Below are 26,280 nucleotides of genomic sequence, written 5' to 3'. Positions count from 1 at the left end.
AGTTTAGGCATTTTTATGTTTTTTGTTATAAATCAGAAATGACAAGGATGCATTTTCCCGCAATAGAAAGTGGGTTGGATTGTTTCCCCGGTGTGGGCGTGGCCTAAATGCGCTCTCTCTTTATGCGCTAGCTCAAGTTCAAAGTCTACTCCTGATGCAAGTTGGGCCAATTTTCACTTATTTTAATGTTTATTGTTATAAAAAAGTGGATGAATAGGCTCTATATCACGAACTTTGATACAGATCATTTAGATCAAACTCCAAAAATTCCATGATGACCATAATTCTTAATGCTGTCCACAAGAGGGGGTGTCAGCCTCTTTCAATCTAATTTATCCACTCTCCATACAGATAAAGTATGATGCTATGTTGTAGCTGTATTTCTGAGAACAAACATCACACATAAGGAACATCATGAATCTGCACAGTTGGGAGCCTGCATGCAGATGTGTATGTTAGTTTGTAAAACACAAAATTTAATTCTGCAAAAAATTATTTTATTCTCACAACATCACATGTAACCAAACTAAATGTGACCTGAAATGTTTTAGAAATTTAAGTCAATTTATCACAAATAATTTTCTTTCAACAGCGACAATTTTATAGTACAAGTTTATGAACATTGCTGAACTTAAAACAGCATTCTGTAATGATGATTGGGAACATTCATCGATTCATGTTTAAGGAGAAATAGTTCACGCCATGAAAGTGAAAGTGACCGATTCGTCAGGTATGGTGACCCATACCCGAAATGTGACCTCTGCTTTTTACCCATCCAGTGATTAGTGAGCACACACACAGCAAGTGATGAACACACGTACACCCGGACCCACTGCTTCGGGTGTACGTGTGTTCACCACTTGCTGTGTGTGTGCTCACTAATCACTGGATGGGTTAAAAGCACAGGTCACATTTCGGGTATGGGTCACCATACCTGACGAATCGGTTGAATCTTATCTTATCTAGATTGACAGAGGAGTGGACTCAAATATATCCTGACACATGTTCAAACCTGGTGACCAACTATCAGAAATGTCTGACCTCTGTGCTGGCCAACAAGGGTTTCTCCACCAAGTACGAAGTTATGTTTTGCTTGGGGATCAAATTCTTATTTCACTGACTGAAATGAAAATCAATTTATAACCTTTATATAACATTTCCCCCTGATTTTTTGTTGTTGATATTCTGTCTCTATCTGTCTATCCTTCATTTCTTTGTAAGCAGGCAAACTTAAATCAGCAGGGGATCAAATAATTATTTCCCTCACTGTATGTATGATTAACAATAGTTTTAGCATTTGTCTTTTGTTTTAGTTTTTAGTTTAGGCATTGACTCTTTGTTTCCAGTTTAAAATAACAGCTTTATCTAATTGTGAGAATCTACATATCACTATGTTTTGCAAATGTTTGAGGAAGAAGTGTGTGTGTGTGTGTGTGTGTGTGTGTCTGTGTGTGTGTGTGTGTGTGTGTGTGTGTGTGTCTGTGTCTGTGTGTGTGTGTGTGTTTGTGTGTGTGTGTGTGTTTGGTGGTGGAATGACTATCTGTAGGTGACCAGATTTATAGATATGCTAACCGTGTTGTGCCTAAACTAGGGCTTCTGTTGTCTTACAGTATTGAAGATATGCTGTGAACTGGACATCCATGTGTACTGTAGATATTATCTAAATTATCTTTGGCTTATTTGTATCAGTACCTATTGTGTGATTGCTCCTGTTTGACATGTCGCTTATTGCTCCCTGACCTCTCTGTAATACTCTTTGGATAAAAGCGTCTACTAAATGACTAAATGTTAATGTAAATATATAGTTCTATCATTTTGGTTTTGTAACAATTTCTGAACCAGCTCATGCAGACCGAATGAGAAACCCAATTATAAAGCAGAGTTATATACACTGCCCGTTCAAAAACAGTCAACAACAGCATGAATTCAACTAAGCAAATAGGTAAGAGCCTCCCATTGGATTTGAGGTCTAGGTTCAACAACGTTATGTGCCCAGAGAATGAGGTCAGTTGACTGAATGATCAAGTTATGCCATCAATGGCTTCTTTCCTTCCTGATGGCACGGGCAAATTTCAACATGACAATGGCAGGATTCATCGGGCTCAAATTCTGAAAGAGTGGTTAAGGAAACATATACATCATTTTCACTCATTGGCCACCACAGAGCCCACACCTTGACCCTATTGAGAATCTTTGGGATGTGCTGAAAAAGACTTTGCGTAGCGGGTAGACTCTCCCATCAATACAATATTAGTTTTATCGTTTAGATTTTGTAACAATTTCTGAATAAACTCATGCAGACCGAATGAAAAACCCATTTATAAAGCAGATTAGTTTTTGTTGAGAAAAACCAGCACATCTAAATTTTCAGGTGAAAGTCGAGTCTGTAAAGTACCCTAGGTGTCGACAGAGACACTTACATACAGATGTCACGGTTTGTGAAGCAAACACTCAAGACAAGCAGATACTCCAAACTGGTATAATTTAATCCACAGAGACACAGGAAAAAGCACAACACCATAAACACATTCAACAGCGGACAAATAACAAGACCAAATGAATAAGACAGTAAACAAGGGGTAGACAAGTGATGGGAATAGTGTCCAGATGATGGGGATCAGAGTTATTCTGCTATTTTTTTTTATAATTGAGGAACATAAATTGCTGAATTGACGAAATGCATGCAGCAGGCAGTGAGTAGCTGGACTGATGCAACTCTGTCAAACACCCGCAATGCCCCGTGAAAAAGGATCTTTGTTAACGTTTTTACTTATGCTATTACACATGTATGTTTTCTATGTCTGCGTGTCAGCAGAGACCTTCTGTAGTACTTCGAAGAGGTCACATTTCTTATTCTTGACTGTCTGTGTCTTTTAAGTGTTTATTGTAATGGGTGACTTTTGTTGGAAAGATACTATATCATCATAAATCATCATAAATTACTGTATACAGAGGGATCTTCAACCCTGGACCTGGTGAACTACCGTCCTGCAAATTGCAGCTCCAACCCTGCTTCAGCACACCTTTCTGTAATTATCAAGCAACCCAGGTGTGTTTGATTGGGGTTAGAGCTGAAATCTTAAGGAGAGTAGCTCACCAGGAGCAGGGTTGGAGACCCCTGGTATTCAGCATACTGCATCTCTTAAATGTCATACATTGCAACAGATATGTCTGCTTAAATATCACGCACTGTTAACAATAAGCAGTGGTTCGCGCCGACATACTTGCAATAACTTAAAAATGAAGGACTAGAGGTGACTCTTATTCTGCCTGGCAGAATTAAGGCCGTACAGGATGGTGAGCGATTTGACCAATTGGGTGAAAGGGGCGTTACAGCACCGCCCACATGTACGAATCCCATATATTGAGTCCGAAATCCGTTTTTTAAACGACAAACGAAAAATGAAAAATCGGTTCGAAATCTAATTTTTCGTTTGGTGAACTAAACGAAAAATGAAAAAACGAGTCATCTTTCAGTTTCCATTAATTTATTTAATATAGGATATCAAATGAATAAAACGTACACGGACCTAGACCATCCAGGTATTTCTCGCCTACGGTTTTTTTTTTGCGTAGTGCAGGTTTCGGACATACTATTCGTGAGTCATTTTCGCTTACTATATAGTATGGAAGTAGGCAATTTCGGACGCAGCCAGAAAGGTCCGTGTACGTTTTATTCATTTGATATCCTATATTAAATAAATTAATGGAAACTGAAAGATGACTCGTTTTTTCATTTTTCGTTTAGTTCAACAAACGAAAAATTAGATTTCGCCCCGATTTTTCATTTTTCGTTTGTCGTTTAAAAAACGGATTTCGGACTCAATATGGGATTCGTACATGTGGGCGGTGCTGTCACGCCCCTTTCACCCGATTGGTCAAATCGCTCACCATTCTGTACGGACTTAATTCTACCCAGCAGATTAAGAGTCTGTACGAGTGCGATACTGACAAGTGTTTGCACTTTAAAATATGTTTACTTGAACCACCAGACAGCCTCGCATATCTTAGACCCGCTAGGTTAAGAGGGACGTGCTCACTGGACTTTCTCTTGTTTTCTGTGCACCTTGTCTCACAGCAGTTTAGGCATTGTTATGTTTTTTGTTATAAATCAGAAATGACAAGGATGCATTTTCCCGCAATAGAAAGTGGGTTGGATTGTTTCCCCGGTGTGGGCGTGGCCTAAATGCGCTCTCTCTTTATGCGCTAGCTCAAGTTCAAAGTCTACTCCTGATGCAAGTTGGGCCAATTTTCACTTATTTTAATGTTTATTGTTATAAAAAAGTGGATGAATAGGCTCTATATCACGAACTTTGATACAGATCATTTAGATCAAACTCCAAAAATTCCATGATGACCATAATTCTTAATGCTGTCCACAAGAGGGGGTGTCAGCCTCTTTCAATCTAATTTATCCACTCTCCATACAGATAAAGTATGAATATGTTGTAGCTGTATTTCTGAGAACAAACATCACACATAAGGAACATCATGAATCTGCACAGTTGGGAGCCTGCATGCAGATGTGTATGTTAGTTTGTAAAACACAAAATTTAATTCTGCAAAAAATTATTTTATTCTCACAACATCACATGTAACCAAACTAAATGTGACCTGAAATGTTTTAGAAATTTAAGTCAATTTATCACAAATAATTTTCTTTCAACAGCGACAATTTTATAGTACAAGTTTATGAACATTGCTGAACTTAAAACAGCATTCTGTAATGATGATTGGGAACATTCATCGATTCATGTTTAAGGAGAAATAGTTCACGCCATGAAAGTGAAAGTGACCGATTCGTCAGGTATGGTGACCCATACCCGAAATGTGACCTCTGCTTTTTACCCATCCAGTGATTAGTGAGCACACACACAGCAAGTGATGAACACACGTACACCCGGACCCACTGCTTCGGGTGTACGTGTGTTCACCACTTGCTGTGTGTGTGCTCACTAATCACTGGATGGGTTAAAAGCACAGGTCACATTTCGGGTATGGGTCACCATACCTGACGAATCGGTTGAATCTTATCTTATCTAGATTGACAGAGGAGTGGACTCAAATATATCCTGACACATGTTCAAACCTGGTGACCAACTATCAGAAATGTCTGACCTCTGTGCTGGCCAACAAGGGTTTCTCCACCAAGTACGAAGTTATGTTTTGCTTGGGGATCAAATTCTTATTTCACTGACTGAAATGAAAATCAATTTATAACCTTTATATAACATTTCCCCCTGATTTTTTGTTGTTGATATTCTGTCTCTATCTGTCTATCCTTCATTTCTTTGTAAGCAGGCAAACTTAAATCAGCAGGGGATCAAATAATTATTTCCCTCACTGTATGTATGATTAACAATAGTTTTAGCATTTGTCTTTTGTTTTAGTTTTTAGTTTAGGCATTGACTCTTTGTTTCCAGTTTAAAATAACAGCTTTATCTAATTGTGAGAATCTACATATCACTATGTTTTGCAAATGTTTGAGGAAGAAGTGTGTGTGTGTGTGTGTGTGTGTGTGTGTGTCTGTGTCTGTGTGTGTGTGTGTGTTTGTGTGTGTGTGTGTGTGTGTTTGGTGGTGGAATGACTATCTGTAGGTGACCAGATTTATAGATATGCTAACCGTGTTGTGCCTAAACTAGGGCTTCTGTTGTCTTACAGTATTGAAGATATGCTGTGAACTGGACATCCATGTGTACTGTAGATATTATCTAAATTATCTTTGGCTTATTTGTATCAGTACCTATTGTGTGATTGCTCCTGTTTGACATGTCGCTTATTGCTCCCTGACCTCTCTGTAATACTCTTTGGATAAAAGCGTCTACTAAATGACTAAATGTTAATGTAAATATATAGTTCTATCATTTTGGTTTTGTAACAATTTCTGAACCAGCTCATGCAGACCGAATGAGAAACCCAATTATAAAGCAGAGTTATATACACTGCCCGTTCAAAAACAGTCAACAACAGCATGAATTCAACTAAGCAAATAGGTAAGAGCCTCCCATTGGATTTGAGGTCTAGGTTCAACAACGTTATGTGCCCAGAGAATGAGGTCAGTTGACTGAATGATCAAGTTATGCCATCAATGGCTTCTTTCCTTCCTGATGGCACGGGCAAATTTCAACATGACAATGGCAGGATTCATCGGGCTCAAATTCTGAAAGAGTGGTTAAGGAAACATATACATCATTTTCACTCATTGGCCACCACAGAGCCCACACCTTGACCCTATTGAGAATCTTTGGGATGTGCTGAAAAAGACTTTGCGTAGCGGGTAGACTCTCCCATCAATACAATATTAGTTTTATCGTTTAGATTTTGTAACAATTTCTGAATAAACTCATGCAGACCGAATGAAAAACCCATTTATAAAGCAGATTAGTTTTTGTTGAGAAAAACCAGCACATCTAAATTTTCAGGTGAAAGTCGAGTCTGTAAAGTACCCTAGGTGTCGACAGAGACACTTACATACAGATGTCACGGTTTGTGAAGCAAACACTCAAGACAAGCAGATACTCCAAACTGGTATAATTTAATCCACAGAGACACAGGAAAAAGCACAACACCATAAACACATTCAACAGCGGACAAATAACAAGACCAAAGGAATAAGACAGTAAACAAGGGGTAGACAAGTGATGGGAATAGTGTCCAGATGATGGGGATCAGAGTTATTCTGCTATTTTTTTTTATAATTGAGGAACATAAATTGCTGAATTGACGAAATGCATGCAGCAGGCAGTGAGTAGCTGGACTGATGCAACTCTGTCAAACACCCGCAATGCCCCGTGAAAAAGGATCTTTGTTAACGTTTTTACTTATGCTATTACACATGTATGTTTTCTATGTCTGCGTGTCAGCAGAGACCTTCTGTAGTACTTCGAAGAGGTCACATTTCTTATTCTTGACTGTCTGTGTCTTTTAAGTGTTTATTGTAATGGGTGACTTTTGTTGGAAAGATACTATATCATCATAAATCATCATAAATTACTGTATACAGAGGGATCTTCAACCCTGGACCTGGTGAACTACCGTCCTGCAAATTGCAGCTCCAACCCTGCTTCAGCACACCTTTCTGTAATTATCAAGCAACCCAGGTGTGTTTGATTGGGGTTAGAGCTGAAATCTTAAGGAGAGTAGCTCACCAGGAGCAGGGTTGGAGACCCCTGGTATTCAGCATACTGCATCTCTTAAATGTCATACATTGCAACAGATATGTCTGCTTAAATATCACGCACTGTTAACAATAAGCAGTGGTTCGCGCCGACATACTTGCAATAACTTAAAAATGAAGGACTAGAGGTGACTCTTATTCTGCCTGGCAGAATTAAGGCCGTACAGGATGGTGAGCGATTTGACCAATTGGGTGAAAGGGGCGTTACAGCACCGCCCACATGTACGAATCCCATATATTGAGTCCGAAATCCGTTTTTTAAACGACAAACGAAAAATGAAAAATCGGTTCGAAATCTAATTTTTCGTTTGGTGAACTAAACGAAAAATGAAAAAACGAGTCATCTTTCAGTTTCCATTAATTTATTTAATATAGGATATCAAATGAATAAAACGTACACGGACCCAGAAAGTCGTGCATCGCCACCTTGTGCTGGGGCATTTCTGTTTTTCATTAAGCCCAATCTATGTCAGAGAGGGAATTTGCATGTTAATTTGACTAATCGGCAGTGAAAATCGTCTCGAAAAATGCTGCCGATAAACGCGTGCGATTATCGTCCCGGAGTAAACAAGTCTTGTGACGTGCCACTTTTGAATTGTTTTCAGTTGACAGGAACCGTTTTGTGCTTTTTTTGGCTCATACAAAAGTTTGGGGATATTTTTAACAAAGTTTGAGAAGTTGACACAAAATATTTTACAATAAACACAATACCAAAATAAATGAATAGTTGTTTCTTCAAAATGATGACAAGTGGAGCAATTGTGGGAAATACTATTATAACATTTAATTGTTTATAATTTACTGGGTAACAATTATAATTCATTTTAAGACAGACCTCCACAACTTTATTGCACTTTTTTAAAGAAGACAGTATTCCTACATTCATTATGTTACCAGCTAGATGTTACAGATGATGACAAATAAGTGAAGTCACAGTGAAACAAAGGTAAATTTGTGGTTAGTGTGGTTTTACTACAAATATATTGTTTAACTGTGGTTATAAAACCGTGGTTAAAGTTGAGAGAATTCAAAGAATTCAACCAATTGACTATTTAAATAACTTTATGCCTGTTTGTTTTTATAATTGTTGTTCACTGTTTTAAATAAAACAAGATAATTTAATATGTCAGCATATGTGACTACCCATACTTCCACTGCAAACTAATGTTGCCATTGCCTGTTGGCATTATGGACAATTACAACCTCCATTTTATAACCGTACACATAATTATTATAAAGTATCCTTTCTATTGACATCAATAAAAAATGATTTTGCTAAGATTGGAAGCTTCCCTTAAAGTGGCTTTGCCCTCTCTACATATAAAAACATACTGTAAATGACTAGGTAATTTAGCATTAGCCTGAAAGCTGAAGGTGTAATTTTTGGATCAATCAGCAAACACTATTCTTGAATACCTTGGTGGCAACCCCACTGCACAGATTCCTTTAGTGCTTATTTTTGAATAGTTGCGTATTATTATAAGAGAGTATTTAGGCAGGCAAAATCCACATCACAATGTATACTGTGCTGAGTATATCTTGCTGTAATAGCTGCAGGATAAGAAAATGATGATCACTTGTTGTGAATAGACAACACAAGATAAACAATCTTGTTTCCATAGACTGAAAAGATGGCAGGCATCAGCCACACTTCACACCAAACAGCTCTAAACAGATAAACATCTGACTTTCACCATTTCACCATCTGGTGTTGAATGTGGATGATTGGTGCTATTTTTTTAAATAGTTAGCAGAAAAATATATAAGATAGAGAGGCGCAAAAAAAGAAAGTGTTTTTCTATGTCAAATGCATTACCGAAATGTTGGCCTAGAGCACAAACATGCACACAACCCCTAGCCCGTTTTTAAGATTTTCACTCTTTAAATCATTCACTAGGCTCAGCTACTACAAAGTGCGAACTGTGTTTGAAATGAAACAAGGACCCCACCCTATTTTGATAGGCAATTACACCTGATGAACACAGGTTCTGTCCACGACTAAATACAGAACAGCATTATATGGGCAACAGAGCTCGAGGTCTGAACAGCTGCTCCATTGTGATGTCATTTTCTGTGTACTTCCTGGGTGGATATGGTTGTGAAGAATGGTGTATGTGTGCTCAGAATGGTAATGGAAAGCAAGTGCCAACAACATACTGTGCGTCTTGTCAAACAGCTGGTGAATAATATGAGGGTGTTGACACTCAGTCATACATAGATTTAACTTTTAAGAGCAATTGCTTTAGAAAGCCATTTGCCATAGCCAGAGCTATAAAATGTTTTGTAAAAGTTTTACCAAAATATTTTTTTTCACAAAAGTGCAATGTTTTCAAACAATTCAATGCAATATTAACACATGTAAACCATATTATTTCCATACATTCCTTGTGGAAAACATCATGTGTAGTTTGTGTTCCCAAAGTGAAATTCAAGGATTTTAGACCTATCGCTCTTAGCTCTAATATTAAGGAGACGCTTGAGAAATTGGTTCTTTCTCATCTAAGGCTTAAAATGTGGCCTTTTATTGACTCCCTCCAGTTTGCATACAAGCCCTACATACTAGGTGTGGATGATGCTCTTATTTACATGCTTCAGAGGGTTTATGTACATCTTGAAAACCTTGTACAACTGTCAGAATAAGATGTAGGTGGATTCATAGCTTGTCAAAAAAAGAGTTTCAGAGAGTTAGATAATAGCCTCAGAGAGTTAGATAATAAATTGGACTGGTCCAGCCACACGGAAGCTGTCTACAAAAAAGGCCAAAGTAGGCTGTACTTTTTGAGAAGGTTATGATCCTTTAATATTTGTCAACCTCTACTGCTTTTACAAGACTGTTGTGGCCAGTGGTCTCTTTTTTGGTGTGGTGTGTTGGGGGAGCACGTACATCTGATTGAAAGAGACCGAACAAACTGATTAAAAAGTTGAGGTCCATTCTTGGCATCCCACAGGACAGGGTCTAGCAGGTTGCGCAAGAAAGAATGTTAAGAAAAATAAATGCTATTATGGACAATAACTTGTATCCGTTAAATGCTGTAGAGATTTTTAGGCAGATTCAATTCAGTGGTAGAGTGGTAGAGGACTGAACGGCATTGTAAATCATTCTTGCCTGCTGCTATTAGGCTATCTTATGCACAATAATTGCATTATCTAGTTACTACATTTTTAGTCTTTATGTATGTATTTTTATATCTTATGTATTCTGTGCTGGATAGAAGTTGTTTGTGTGTTAAGAATGTATGTGGCCGCTGATGATGTAACAATTTCAATTTCCTGCGAAGGATCAATAAAGCATATTATATACTTAAAATAATGAATGATTATTCGGGGGAAATCACTGTGTAATATAGTTACTGGATTGAACAAATTTATGGTTTTTATTAGGTAAGAAGATGCAGAGTATGCAGAATGTCTCTGTCTGTTATATTTTTTATACATATAACTGACAGATAGGTGTATATAGACAGATATTTAAACCTATTCTGATAAAAAAATAAGTGTTCAATGCTTGATCATATGTTGATGATGTTACATTGACCCTTTAGTGTCTTTAAACATTATTTGATCAGAGAATGTTAATGTTTCAATGGGTGTTAAATGATACGTTGTCTACATATAAAACTGGCTAATACTGTATAGACAAAAAAAGAGACGGAATAGAATATAGAAACATGCTCCTGGATAAAATAAACCCGTCACCAGCAATGTACATGGCAGCCTGTTTGTACAGATTCCTGACCTTCCACATTACAGCAGCAAAGCTCTCAGAAACAGGGTAAACATTGACGCCCAATTAGCCACTGCAACTAAACAAAGGCATGGTGTGTTTGGCGGCTGTGTTTTTTTTGAGATGGGGTGTGTGTTTGCTTGTGGTGTTTGAGAGGTGCATTTTTGGGCCAGGCAAAGTTGAGGTCTATGAGATCTATAAAGTGTGTTTGGAATTGTCACTTTCTCATCAGACTTTTAGTTAAGGCATCTTAGCTTATCCGAGCCTATACCGCTGCCATGACGACAGTCATGGATACTGTAGACGGATGTTGCAGCAATGAAGGGAACGGAATGGTAACTTCAATAACTGTTTGTTTGCGCAGGACTACAATTAACCATATATGGGACTAACATGGTCAAACAAAGCTTTCAAGACAGCACTTCCTATAGACAGTTCTCACATTGTATATTTTTCATTAGAGCTGTTTCGCTTTTGTCAGGTAATTGTTAGTATTTACAATCTGACTCCCAATGTTTATCTGAGTAAGTCTGTATTTGTTCCATATGGCTGTTTGTGTGTGTGTGTATTTGTGTATGTGATCGCTGCGTACAGCTAGTTCAGTCCATGTGCTTTCTTATGTACAGAGTCATATGTTCATGTATAATTCAATGTTCAGAAAACAGCATCCTTATAATTATGATACAAAATGATTTTTTCATCCTTAATGAACTTTATCCTCCAATGCCTGGACATTGTTGTTGTAATATGTGGACCAGGTCTCCAAAATAGCACCTTTGTGTGAATTGTGCTGGGTGGCATTGTGGGTGGGACATGTAAATGAGGTGGTCAAGTGTTTATGAGGTGGTCAGGACTCAACAGTCTGAACAGTCTGCAGGAATCATCTAAGATCACCATCAACTGGAGCTCACAGTGTCCTTTTTAGACACCAGAAGTTTTTTTCTGTGCTTTTTCTTGAAACTGAATTATTTTATTGACTTTTTTTGTGGTGGAAGATATGACATTTGCCATTGTCATACTTTAAATTGCCTAATGCAAAGAATTAGCCACTTTTTTTAAATCTGCACTTCGAATGATATCAATAGATATTTCATTTGGAAGAGATTTTCGTCTTTTTTTTGTTGGGGAATAGAGAATTTGCCACATCTTTCTCCTTTGATAACACATCATTTTTGACAACTTTTTTGGAGATGAGATCGCAGGATTTTCTCATTCTTTGGCTTTTCCTGAGTGCTGTTGTGACTGTGACGGCAAACCGATACAGCCTTTACTCTGGATCCCAACCACAGTACAGCTCACAGAAACCTGCTGCCAGGCATAAGTAAGTATCATGAGTTTTCCTTCATCTCTTTGATGACAAAATCACTGCTGCCTGTTTCTACATAATTTGATGAGCATCTACCCTAATGAGTGAATTGTGTGTTCTCCTGGCTGTAGTTCATTTCAGTTAATGAAACTCTATTAACCTATTTCTTCAGGAACCACTGTGCTTATGTTGTGGAGAAGACTGTGTCTTACACTTTTCAGGATGGAGCCACCCCCTACATGAAAGCAGATTACAACAAATGTCCCTGGGGTCAGAAATGCCCACCTAAGTAAGACATGAGTTATTATTTGTCTAACTCGCATGCAAATTCTTTCATTTAGTTTAGGTTTACATTCATTCAACAACAAAAATTTAGTTCATTTTGATTCATGATTGTTTTTCACAGGTACCGCATGTTCTACAAACCCATGTATAAAGTAGGACATAAGACTGTAACTGAGCTGGAGTGGAAATGCTGTCCTGGATATGCAGGTGTTGCCTGTACTGCGGTCTATGGAATGAAAGCAAGACCATCTTTCAAAGGACCAATGCCTGGACAAAAGGGTCCTATGCCTTATAGAAGGGTCATGCCTGCACAGAAGGGTCCTATGCCTCCCTTTAAAGGGCCTATGCCTGCCCAGAAAGGTCCTATGCCATCTTTTAAAGGGTCAACGCCTACACAAAAAGGTCCAATGCCTCCATTTAAAGGGCCCATGCCTGCCCAGAAGGGTCCCATGCCATCTTTTAAAGGGCCCATGCCAGCACAAAAGGGCCCCATGCCTTCTTATAAAGGACCTAGACCTGCGCAGAAGGGCCCAATGCCTTCTTTTAAAGGTCCTTATCCCTCTCAAAAGGGCCCGATGACATCCTTTGAAGGCCAAATGAATCGACCTAGCTTTAATGGTGACCCTTGGTATCAACCTCAAGCACCATCTAATAGTATGAATGGGTACCCTGGTGGTAACTCTGAGTCCACTTTCCAAGCCAACTCATTTGAACCTCATCCAGACAACCAGGAGCCTGAAGTAGACCAAGCTGAACCCATGCAAGTCCCTCAAGATCCTGACCATGAGCTAACTCCAGTAGAGCACGAGCCAAGCACAGACTTCCAGGACCCTTCATCTGTTTACCATAGTACTGCAGTAGAACGCAGTGAGACAGAGCCTGTTCCTAATGCACAGGTGCCATCTGCTAGCAGTGAAACAAATCGAGGTGAGTAATCTCTTTATTTATATTCGCTTTCTGCGGTTACACTGCAAAAAAACATATGCACACGTGTGTTATTTTACTGTAGTTATGTAAATTAATTAATATACTCGTGGCAAGTGTGTAGTTGTTTTAAAATGTTTTTTTTTTACAAACAGTACTTTTTAGTGTGTCTAGAGTAACTAAATAAATAGAATTTATTCACAGATCATGTTGAATACAGTGTTGAGAATGAACGGTTGGACAGGATAGAGCAGGATGTTCAGAGACTCTCTCTTGGTCTCGAGACTCTCCGTGGTACAGTGACAGGCCTGGAGGACAGCTTACGTTCATCCCTGCGCGAAGACGCCAATCGGATGTTGAACGCCCTCATTTCTGCAGCACCCAGCCCTATCACTTCACCATCTCTGTCCAGGGACTCATCCATTGGTTTCGGAGATCTGCCTGGGGGCCTTCCGGATATAGAAGGTTCAGACGTGATGGGGCAGTATCCAAACCTGGCCGATTTGGCTGAAAAATTGTCAGAGCTACAAGCAGAGCTAGTGGTAAAGACATCTGAGCTGAAAAAGTTGAGAGGAGTAGTCTTAAATCACAACAGCACCCTTAACAGACTGTCAGATAGGTCAGTTAACCTCACTCAGATCGATTTCCAAAAAGCCTTGGAGACGCTGGTGGAATCCAAAATGAGTGAGGCTCAGGTGGCCAGTCTAGATGGCTTTGAAAAGCGCGTGGAAAGTGCCGAAGAGCGATGCAAGGGTCATGTGGCAGAGTTGCGGCTCCAGTGCAAAGAAGAACTTGTAGATGGACAGGATCAGATTGAGCAAGTCATAGATGTAAGAGCTGCAATACTGAGAGAAGAACTTCAGAAACTCCAGGCCCAACTCCATGACCTGGAGTCTGAAGAGGGTTGCTGCATTGCAGTGTCAGGTCTAACTGAAAGAATACATTATTTGGAGCATTCAGTGGATGGCTTGAACGAATCCCAAATACACATGCGTGCTGAACTCGGTGGACACAAAGACCATATCGATGGCATGTTGGAAGGTCGACTACGTTATGTCGAAGCAAAACTAAACATTGAAACATTTAATCAAGAGGAAGCGAATGCAAGCAAAAGAGAGATTGCCAGCCTGGAAATACAAATCGAAGAAAAGCTTAAGGCTCTTGAAAGTCGTCTCTTGGCTTCTGTGGAGGAGCTGGGTAACCTCACCGCACCAGCTTTGCTAGAAGGTCAGGCTGTGCCCACGCTTGAGACAGAGGTAGAATTGCTTCGAAAAAGAGTGGAGGAGGATTTGAGCCGTGTTCAGAATGATCTCAAATCCATAGAGGTTGTCTGTACTAGATCTTGTGCTCCACATCCTGTCCTTACAGGATATGTAGCTCCTTTGGAAACTACGGAGAAGAGATGTGAAGAGAGTCACGAGGATCTGAATGAGAAATTTGAGTTTCAAGCAGAAAGACTAAATCGTCTCAACACCACTCTGTACAATCTCCTTGTCCAGTTGGCAGAGAAACAGGAGGAAGCCGGTTTGCAGGCTGAGGTCACCCTACTGAAAGTCAGTGTGAACTCTGTTAATAAATCTCTTTGTGGATTGCAAGAGTCAGTTGGTTCCGTGATCAAAGATGTGGGCCACACCAACCTCACCTGGCAAGAGAGAGAGGAGAGGCTTGCACAGCAGGTGAAGGGTATGGTTCAGCTGGTTGGGCGACAAGCATCCATGTTGGGTACCGGGGAGCGAAAGTTGACCCGTCTGAAAGGGGAACTCCAGGATCTACGCCGCAGAGTGACTGGAGAGCTCCAGGGTTGCCGCTCAACTGCCCTGGATGTGCAGAAAGAGGTGACCGAAGTTGGGGGCCGTGTTGCCCGTGTGGAAGGTCAGTGCGGAGGTCTTGCACACTTGGCTGATGACCTGGAGAGAATTCGTGGAGAATTGGAGAGGCACTCTGATGGCTCTCTGTCGCAATTTAATAGTACCCTTGTTCGCCATTCCCAACAGCTGTCCGAGCTTAGAGGGAGCCTCCAAAACTGCACTGGACCATGTGGGCTTAACAGGATAGCAGAGGACAGTGTGTTAGAACCGACCTATCCACGAGGAGACCAATTTGCAGTTCCCACACAGCACAGGGGTGACTAGTAAATCAAACTTTATAATGTGAAGAGTGCTCTCTTATATAGACCGACCTATAATAAAGTTTATTTTCATTCAAGACCTGTACTATTATATAGTATCAGTGTTTCTCATGAGACTTGTCTATTCTTCCAACATATATTGTATTATCAAAGTTGTTTAATTTTTATCTTTACTGTTCTGTGGTGCTGTTTTGTATTTTTTAAGGTGTCTTTTTTATCCTTCCTTTGTAAAATGTTGTACTTGTTTCGTCTTTGTATGTTTTAAGATTGATTAAAGGTGTTTTTGGTTTCTAACTGTGTAATTGTGAATATGATAACTGAGAGCTTGTCTCTTGTCTCTTTCACCTGAACACGTCACCTCAACGTAAGTAAAATTTATCTTGTTTACACATAAATAAGGCAATGTCTCTTTTGAGACTTTTTTATCTAGTGTGTTTGTTATTTGATGCTGGTGTCTTCAAGAATATTCACTTCATGCAGTAAACTGTAACGCTAACAAAAATGTAACATTACATTAAAAATGCTTTATTTTCCTTTCGAACGAAGTTTGAGGACATTATATGGACTAGACCACTTTGCACAATGTTAACAGATGGTCCAGAATCCCTGAAAAAAAACAGAAGACGTAGAGCAGTTATATATGACATATCTCCTTTTGACCCTCAATTGTGCTAGGGTTGTGCTATTTTTCATTGAAATTAATTAAACTACTACTTTTAACTAATGAGGGAAATGTTGCCCGCATAAGACATTGTATTGTGCAAGTGCACTGGTGTATACTGTAACTGTCAGTTAAACTATTAAAATAAGACAACACAAACATTTAATCAAAAATGAACACAGACAACTTTAATGTCATTTTTAGTTCAAATTCAGACCTCAGAATCTATATTATAAGTAAACAGTACATGCTGTTGCATGCTACTTACCCAGATCAACACCCTGCTGAATGTTTTTAATAGTGACAATGGTGTCGTATCCAAACACCACTGCTGCAAACAAACTAAAAACAATCAAACATGGAATCCTTCAAATATCAAAAACAGAGCAATTTCTTAAAACAAGTGTTTCATTTAGGAGGGAAATGTCTTCATAACTACTTTAACTTAAACACGGTTTTATTAATCTACTCACATTCCCAGCAACCAGTCCATGTTCTGCCCATCCCCCTGTCACACAGAGTAATGAAGTGATGAAAAGGAAAAGTGAGCCTGTGATCGCTCTAAAGAAGTCCTGCAGGCCGAAGAACAAATGTCATTCTCATGATTTGTCAGTTCATAACTTACATAAAGAGGTTCAATCCAAATCAAATTCAGAACAAATTTTACCATCCATAGGAAAAATCTTAAGGCTAAGTCCAAATCCAGGGCATATTCAATAAATGTGATCACAGCCCAAACCAACTCTACAACGGCGCTCCACGAGTTGCATTCGATAGATGATGCAAATAATCACAAGACACAGGGCCTAAAACAATAGAAAATGACATACAGTGGTCAATAAGATGATCTGAGGCCGAGAGTTAAAACCGCATCAATATTAGGCTAAAACATAACGGCTCTTCTACCTAAAACTTGGGTTCAGTTCCAGCAAACATGGCAGTATGACAGATATGAGACAGAATGTCACATTAAGTAACAAAGAATTACAATACTTTACAATAGACATTTTCCTGTACACATTTACACAGTAAACATGAGAAACACAAGTGTTTAACCATAGTATAATGAATGACACATTATTTACATAGGATAAAATCGAACTTTTTTATGCCATCAAACACACCACATGAACAATGCAACAAATTCAGTATCTACATAATCTTGTCATTCTAGTTAGATTCACCATTTCAGCAGTTAAAATTGTTCCCATTTGGTGTCAGGAGGAATTTTGTTATCTTCTCCGTTGAAAAAAGTGGCTGCTTAACTTCGTTTAAGTTTGCCATTTTTATTTTATGGTATCTTGCTCAAAAAGTGTTTTAAAATGAGCGTTTAATATCAACCATGTGCATCCAAAGTGAAAGAGGAAGGATGTAACATTTGTGAGAGGAAGTGTTGAGGTGTTGTATCGCCACAAAAACATTTGTTTTTCATTAAATCATGACTCACCTTTTTTGATAATACACACACATGTTTTCTTCAGAAACCCAAAAAGAAAAGAAAACAAACAGAGAAAAGCTTTTTTCCACGTATTATTTATTGAATTTTTCCTGGATTCCATAGAACAATACAACAGAATTTCTGGATAATTTTGGTGATTGAGTTTTCAGCATGGTCATAACCATTTTTATCAATATCTTCATAAATGCTAAGAATATATCGTACACATTAAATACAGCACAACCCAAAGGCATCGAGAGTTTCACAAGACAAATCAAACACCACTAACAACGGAGAAGTTGAGTAGCATATTCATTTGGAAGAGAAGAGTGGGCCAGAGCAGAGAATGTGAGAGGGAGAGAGGACGAGAAAGAGAGAGAGAGAGAGAGGGAGAGAGAGAGAGAAAGAGAAAGTCGCTAACACATTTACCAGGCTGATAGCCTTCTACCCAAAAGCGAACCTGATTTTCCTCAAATTTTACTACCAAATTATAGAGGCTGAAATAATATTAGACAGTCAGTTATATGTTGGGTTAGCTTGCACTATGAGCATCCGATCATGCAATAATATAAATAATCTCATCATAACAACATCGGATGCATCGGCTCTAAATCAACCGAATAAACTATGATCAACTGATGGGAGAAACAAATCAGCTGGTTTACTATATTAATAATATGATTACTCAGCTTCCTCACATAAAGTGTCAGTCTTTGATATATAGTTTATTGTTTGAATACTCTACAAAACAATAACTTTAGGACTTTATTGCACCGGATACAGTAACCTGTCACAAAAGCTGCTGTGAATTTGATTGCTTATTTAAATGACTCCCATCGGGTGATCCAATTCCATGTATTCCACCTGGGAGGTCTAGCTGACGTATACCAGATATACATTTGGCATCTGCAATTTGAGTGATCATTCAAGCAGACAAAAAGAATCTATGCTGGCATTCACATGATGTTTGATGCAAATCACTACAGCATTTCATGATCATCGGTTAAAGAATGTGCAGGTACTTATATATATTTTATATGTACAATTGAAAACATACTCAACTCAATATCACAGGCTTAAATCCAGCGATAGTGTTTTTGACAGAGGGAAAGGAAATAGTGATCAAATCGAAACCGGCACATATACTGTATCTACACTACTGACATCTCAACACACAGGATAGATTCTCTCTGGCTGGTGCTCACACAACACAAACAAAACCCCAGTTCATATATATATTTATATCTATTTGAAACATCCTCTAACTGAAACGTCACTACATCAATACAGCACTCAGAGGAGGCGTTGTGTCATGAACAACCATGCTAATTCTTAAATTAGAAAGCATGTGCTTTTCATAATGCAGAGATTTTAGAAAAAAAACATTATTTTTCCTTTCAGCGTTTTCTTGCTGGTTGAAGTAATGTGGTCCCTTCATGAGTTTAGGAATGATTCTGCCAACGGATGCCACATCAGTGCTCCATCCCACCCGTGAAGAAATAAATAAAACAATATACAAAACAAGAGAAAGGTAAACGTATCATTTGATGAGATGTCTGTAAATTCCGGCTTTGTAAATATTTTCACAAGATCATCTCATTTTAGGGAACGGAACTAGACTACAGTGGAATAATCCCTTACACATCTTTAGGAAATATCTATATATATATATATTAGTATATATATAATCATATCTATACAGCACAGACAAATACATTCTCTCATGTTTAGCATTACTATTGTCAATATCATCCGTTCAAAATTCATATCGCAAAACAATGTCTATCATTTTTCCAGACCTTTTCATGTTTTGGTACAGTGTTCAAGTGTTTCTTCGAATTCGATCGGTCGTAAGATTTTATAGTTTTATACATCACAATAATACACAACACATTAAAATCCCTCTGCTCTATCCCACCCCCTCTATCTTTAACGTTAGATTAGACCCCTCCCATCCCCCCCTCTTATCGTTCACAGACGTAAGCACAGACGCACAAACAGGAAGAAATTCTGGGTTTGTGGGAAGGGTTCAGGCACCACACAGCTAGAGTCACACGGTCACCTCTTTCTGTGGAAAAACAGAAATAGCGTCTGAAATTTATATTAAAAAGTGATATCAAAATCACATTTTTTCCCCAAAACTCATTAAAAATGCAAGATAAAAATGGCATGTAGCAATGGAAACTGTTTTACTTTCTATTTTTTCATTGTTGGCAGTGTGCTGTATATACTGTACAGTTAAGAGTAAGCTATTATTCCGTTTATACACGCATCTCCAAAAATTACCTTCAACTCCCCTGCTTCCTCAATTATTCCTTCTCTCACATCTGGTTGGAAAAAGAGGTGGGTGCCGCCTGCTGGTCATAGCCACCCTGACCGTATTCTCCACCCTGATTGTAGCCCTGCTGGCTGTATTCGGGCTGGTAACCTCCCTGAGGAGCGGCATATGGGTCCTGCTGCCCATAACCTGGTTGTCCGAATTGTGGCTGCTTCTCCTGGGCAGGCGGCTGGCGCATGAATGGTGCAACAATTCCGGTCTCCTTGAATACAAACCACAAGTTACCGGCCCACAAGATCAGATTCAGGAACCCAAAGACCTGGAGGAAAAAAAGAGCAGTGCTTAAGCAAAGAGCATCTATCAATATTTACGGCTGTTCTGTGTAATCGTTTTTATCTGTTTCAGAGTTTATACTAATACTGTTAAATTTAAGAATGAATAATTTAAATGTATAATTAATAAATCAATGTTTTAAATCACGGGACAGTTCCTAGTAAAGTGTGATTTCCTGTGTGACTGACTCACCACAGAAGTGTTAAGGCCAGACATGACCGGATCGTGAACTTCACGGCAGCGATTGCCCTCTTGCTCGCATGCGGGGATCAGTTCCAGAACCTTCTCGGGATCTGTGGCGGTCTTCACGTCTGACAAACCTTTCGCCCATGCCGCCGAGCTCACCAGCCACATGAAGGTGAACACGCAAGTCACCCCGAAATCCTGCAATGATTTAATTTATTATATTTTAATAAGACCTTTAGAGCCAAGATAAAATGCTCCATTAATAGTTATGTATTGTGGATGGTGACTCACAATCAGTGGCCCCTTGTTGTTCTCGCGGTACTTCTCAAAAGCAAATACGTAGACGCTAAGAGCTGCCATGGAATACAGGAATGCAAAAACGGCTATGGTGACGAAGAACTCTGCTGAAGACGAGTAATCACCAACCAGGAAGAAACGATCAGTTAGGCTATTCTTGCAGGTAGGGGCATTGAAATATACTTGATGGAGCCTGAAAGACATACAGCAGAAAAAAAACAACGGGTTAGGGTGGAATAAAAGTGAACTGGTGAATGTTAATTCAAAATGGTTGTGAATCTGAATATACTTTATATCACATTTATCCAAAGTGAGTCACATATATTCCATCACAAGCAATTTGTCATGAGCAAATAATAAATAATCTGTGTTATAAACAAAGACGAACACAACTAAGAGTAATACAAGCTAGAGCAGTCATGTAGGCATTATCTAGCGTGACTAACAATTGAAGAGCTCTTTTCCAAAATGCTATAAATCAATTTTAATAGTTTTCATGAAAATTTAATTTTTTGACCTAGACCCATACATTTTGTTAATATTCAATTTATCCTGTTAAAATGGTCTCAAATTCAAAATTTATTTTTTTCAAAACGCTACAAATCCATCCTTTTTTCTCAAAAAATGTTGGTTTATTACTTTTTAAAAACAAACAAACAAGAGAACATGAAACCTATGACATCAGGGACTCATACTATAAATTAATATAAATCAAATAAATGCAAATGCATGAAATAAATAACAGCCAAATAAAATAAATTGTAACAAACTAAATAGTAAAATAAAATAAATATTTTCAATTTCATGTTTCAATATTTTCCACCACATTCAACAAATAATTAAAAAATAACGCATACAAATACCACTAACAAGCGAATTCTGATTGGTCCAGAGGACATATCTAATTTAGGCTAAAAATAGGTTCGGCACTTATAGCATTTTGGAAAGAAACTTCATCTTGCAGTACATTTTAAACATGGAAAATAGCGATTTGGCATGAAACATTTTTTTGGAACAGTGAATAGGGTTAGTACACAGTAAAATGGCATCAAAAACTCATTTTTTATTTATTTGGCCTTTAATGAGTTTTGGAAAAGAGCTCTTCAATTGTTCCTGAGAAAGTAAATACCAGAACTGCACACAAACAAATCAGCAGCGCTAAACAGTGACACGGCCCCATAAGCCTCAAGATGTCGTACCTGAAGGGATACTCAAAACCCACGTCTAATTTCAGGTCACTCTCTGATCTGTTCTTGCATTCGACGCTCATCCTGAAGGAGCCTGAGTAACTCCCACAGGTGGAGAACGCAAAAATGGCAAAGACCTGGAAAACAGAGAAAGCATAGATGGTCACCTGCTTACGCTTTGGAGTTTTGGAGCAGAAAATAGAGCATTTTAGTTCTTTAAACACATTAAATAGCATCTCTCACTACAAGGCTCTCCTGTTAGCTTCTGTGGGGTCTGTGCAGTGAAGGAGTAGCTATTTAACCTGACCAAATGACTAGTAGAATGTTGAAGCAACAGCATGAAGGCCATTGTCGACACTAGAGGACTTACACAGCACAGCTGTTCTACAAACAGTGTAAAATAATGCAAATCTCATTTTTCTTTTTAAAAAATATGAAAAAACACATGGATTTGGTATTAGCCTGCGTAGAGGGATGCAAAAGTTACAAAATGTGTACAATATGTTATACTGTAAAATGTTTGTATCAAAGCATTGTGATTGAAATACAGACCAAAGGAAACCATCATTCACCGTCAAGTGGATATAAATAAATTTTATTTCCTTTGTGGATTTTAATCTGAGAGATTGAGTCATTCATAGAGATTACATGTGGACTGCGGTTGAGGGAGGTCTATATGGAGAATGAAGCTATTAAATTTCACTGAGATACTCTGCCATCTGTCTTTTCGCTGAGTGGGGATATATTGTAAAGCCAAGCATCACCACCGGACACAAAAACAAAAGACACATCATGCCAAAGTAAACCAAACAACACAATGGCATGACATATAATATAATATATATAATACAGATAATTTAGGTAATTGAATCATAGTAAGTCTTTCTGTACTATTGCAGTCTTTGTAAAAAAAATATGTTAAAAAGGTCATCACAAGACCAGAATAATTACAAAAACTATAGGTCCCACTATACTGTACGGCAGCCAAACTAGACCAGACCGAACTAAAGTGAAACATTAGATCAAATCTAACATAATCAAATCAAGACGAATTTAACTAACCCAGAAGACACTGAACAGTGAATTGGGTTGTTTAACTGTGAACTAATTTTAATTTTTTTATAATTAAGTGAATTTATTTATTCAGAATGACTAAAAAATAAAGACTTCAAAAATACATTTTTTTAAATGACTTTCAATTTTTTTTTATAAATGCAGAATATTTCACCAAATTGAATTATAATGAACATACTGAGGTACACAATGAAGCGCCACACCAAGATGATTCTTGTTGTTTATTTTCTAGTCTAATTTCGTGTCATTTTCCGTCAAAAAGAGAGTAAAGTGCACTGGCGTTTTATAACCACTAGATGTCACCGTACTACTCTGTTCTTCCCACGTGCGCCTTTCCAAACGTAGTGCATCTGTGCGTGACGTGTGCAATCGGACACAGTCACTAAGCATTCAATCTGCAGCTCTTCAATTTGCGTTTTGTGCTCACCAAAAAAGTCAATGGTATTTACATACTGTATATAAAAAACTGGGTTATTTTTATTAATGGAACAGCCGTAAAACACCAATTAAACGAAAACTTACCCATTGTAAGATTTTGATGAAGCCCAATGGAACTTTCAGCACCCTGAATTGCCCTTGGGCAACCAACTGTCAAAAGAAAACATGAAACGCATTAGATTAGGATAGATAGATAGATAGATAGATAGATAGATAGATAGATAGATAGATAGATAGATAGATAGATAGATAGATAGATAGATAGAAAGATAGCATTATCAAATCAATTACATGAAATTATGTTTTAAATGTCATAAATGCTTTATGTTGTCGCCAACGCAAACCTTTGTGAATATGACTAAAGCCATAAACAAAGAAACAGAACGGTGAGTGGGGTGGACCTTGAACCATGGCCAGACCGCGCGCGCGCGTCTTTGGCATCTCCGTGCCAAGGGGGCTGTTAAGCACAGTGGGCGACACAGAATCGAGATGTATTCAAACCGAACCGAATGTACAGTAAAAGAGTGACGGTGCTCCTCCCGATTAATCTTGAAAATTGAGGGGTTGTATCAAGGCCCTTCAGTGAGGGCGAAATGCCCCGATCTAAACGTTCATGCGGTGCACAGATGCGACCGATTTTCGTCGTACGCACGGCGGCGTTATTATGGCATTTACAATATTTTCTCATCGTACCTGCGGGAGCACAATACCGATTTATCCAGACAGAGTGACGTAGGAAGGTGCGGTTTCACACGACACCATTGTGCGAGGATGCTTTAAACACTAGGCTATATGCACAAAAATCAATGCATCTATTTAAGACTTATTATGCAATTTAATTATTCAGAAGCACGCAACACATTTGCCTACAAACGAATACCGTTACATTGCAAATAAGTGTATCCAATCATGTCAATGTGAGAATAAATAATCTGTTTGACTAAATCTTTAATGTGTCATATTGAGCATGCACATATTTCTAAATCCTTGCGTATAAATCCCAATATTCGGTAATGGAGATAACGGATGGAACTGGGCTCGGTGTTGAAAGTCACAGTCACAATGTTGGGATGGCAGTGAGCTGCCATTTTAAAGAGCATCTCTACAAGCGCCTCTGCTTGAGGTAAAGGGCCTTTTGCATTCGATTTGAAGAAATGTTTTTCTACACATCAAAATGTACGGTTACTTAAAACCCAACATGACCATTTCATTTAATGATCTACCTATTGATGTCCATTAAATATTTGTTTACACGCCAGCTAACGTTAAATTCCATCCCTATGTGAATGCGTAAATCATCCGATCAGATTTAAATACAACAGGAAAATCATAAAGTCAGCGATTTCTTCAGAACGAAACCATTCACGGAAGAAAACATTTTGGATATTGTTTCATTGAACAGACGGACAGCATCAGCAGGCATCTCTCCCTATTAGAATATTCCACCACAATTTCTACGCGCATCCTCATCGCCTGTAACGAGCCTCTGGTCGAAAGACAAACCAAACAGTGGACATAATAAATACTGCATTAACATCCAAAACATCATCCGTTATTTTTTCAGTGTCCAAAATGCCTTACCTGATTTGCAACATCCATGTTAGTCGCCCGTTCGTAGATGGGAGAAATAGCTATAATCGGGGGGAGGCGGGTATTGGAGGAGGAACGGCACGCGGAGGGGTGAAAGGAACGTCAACAGAACAGCGCTGGTTTCGTCACGCGCCTGAAGAAGGCGTTCTAGTATGGAAGGCCGTTTTTGCAAATATTTATTTAGACGTGACGTGTACAGCCTAAATATGTTATTTCGTGTTCAGACGTTAGATGTGTCGACGCGTAATTGCGTGTAGAGGCATAAACCCAAGACTTTAGATGCCAAAATAAAATTCACATCAAGCAATAAAGTGCCCTTACCATTTTTTATTTTAGCAAGTCTTTCCTTGTTTACTATTATGATTAAATTAAGGATTTGCCTAGCACTTAATGCCCGTTTAAATTATAGCATGTTGCTTTATAACATGATCACTTTTAATACATTTTGAGATTCAGAAAAGAGATTCAAAACCTGTTAAAAATAATGCATCTATCAGTTCACAATATTTAACACAACATAAAGAATACCGCAATACATTTACGCATTTGGCAGATGCTTTAATCCAAAGCGACTTACATTGCAGTAACCTACACATTTATACTTAGGTATGTGCAATCCCCTTGGATCGAACCCACATCCTTGTGTTGTTAACACAATGCTCTTACCACTGAGCTACAGGAAAGCTGCAATATTCATGAAGAAATATTCTTTCAATAATACAGCCAACTACTGCTTTTAATATCACTATATACATTACTACCCTGATAGCACACGTACATCTTGCAGACATCTACAGTATTTGATGCCTGCATTTTCATCTGCAAGACATCTGGCAGATGCTGTTTCCTCATCTGACCTACATCTCCCAGAAGACTGCTGTCAGGAGTCATAGAGACCTCTAGAAGATGTCTGTAAGATGTTTATGACTTAGAATGGATGTACAACAGCTCTTTCTAAGATGTTAGTTGCTTTTACAGAGCAGATGTTTTCCAGATCTCCAGATCTTTAGCAGACATCTTACATATGTACCTGTGCTTTCTGGGTATATAGGCTACTATAGTAAATACTAGAGTGCATTGCAGTATTTTTATTATGTGCAAGTGAACGTTTTTAAGAATGTGTCTGCAGTTTTAAAGCCACGATTTCCCTTCCTCTTGTATTTTGAAATGCCCTCTTCCTTGTCTATGACGTGTATTTAGATAGTGCTTACCTTTATGGAAAAACGAATGACATAGGATAACGTGCAATGTCAC

At 38.5% G+C, this 26,280-nt stretch overlaps 2 protein-coding genes across 2 annotated transcripts; one reads left to right on the top strand and one right to left on the bottom strand.

Annotated features, from left to right (window-relative positions):
- Positions 1–11,796: 11,796 nt before the first annotated feature.
- On the top strand, positions 11,797–15,605 carry emilin3a (elastin microfibril interfacer 3a). The gene is made up of 4 exons (XM_056773242.1): positions 11,797–12,222; positions 12,380–12,496; positions 12,614–13,419; positions 13,621–15,605. The coding sequence occupies exons 1-4, from the start codon at positions 12,092–12,094 to the stop codon at positions 15,546–15,548; spliced, it is 2,982 nt and encodes a 993-aa protein (XP_056629220.1). The 5' UTR covers positions 11,797–12,091; the 3' UTR covers positions 15,549–15,605.
- A 2,196-nt stretch (positions 15,606–17,801) lies between these two features.
- On the bottom strand, positions 17,802–25,151 carry sypa (synaptophysin a). Its single transcript, XM_056773371.1, has 7 exons — positions 25,018–25,151; positions 23,521–23,586; positions 21,937–22,061; positions 20,732–20,930; positions 20,447–20,638; positions 19,930–20,240; positions 17,802–19,711 (listed from the first exon to the last, which is right to left on the bottom strand). The coding sequence occupies exons 1-6, from the start codon at positions 25,033–25,035 to the stop codon at positions 19,965–19,967; spliced, it is 876 nt and encodes a 291-aa protein (XP_056629349.1). The 5' UTR covers positions 25,036–25,151; the 3' UTR covers positions 17,802–19,711; positions 19,930–19,964.
- Positions 25,152–26,280: the final 1,129 nt, after the last annotated feature.

Source organism: Triplophysa dalaica, chromosome 18 (genome assembly GCF_015846415.1).
Source record: "Triplophysa dalaica isolate WHDGS20190420 chromosome 18, ASM1584641v1, whole genome shotgun sequence".
NCBI classification, from domain to species: domain Eukaryota; kingdom Metazoa; phylum Chordata; class Actinopteri; order Cypriniformes; family Nemacheilidae; genus Triplophysa; species Triplophysa dalaica.
Note: the sequence above shows the minus strand (reverse complement) of the source record. Positions and strands in the feature narration are given on the sequence as shown.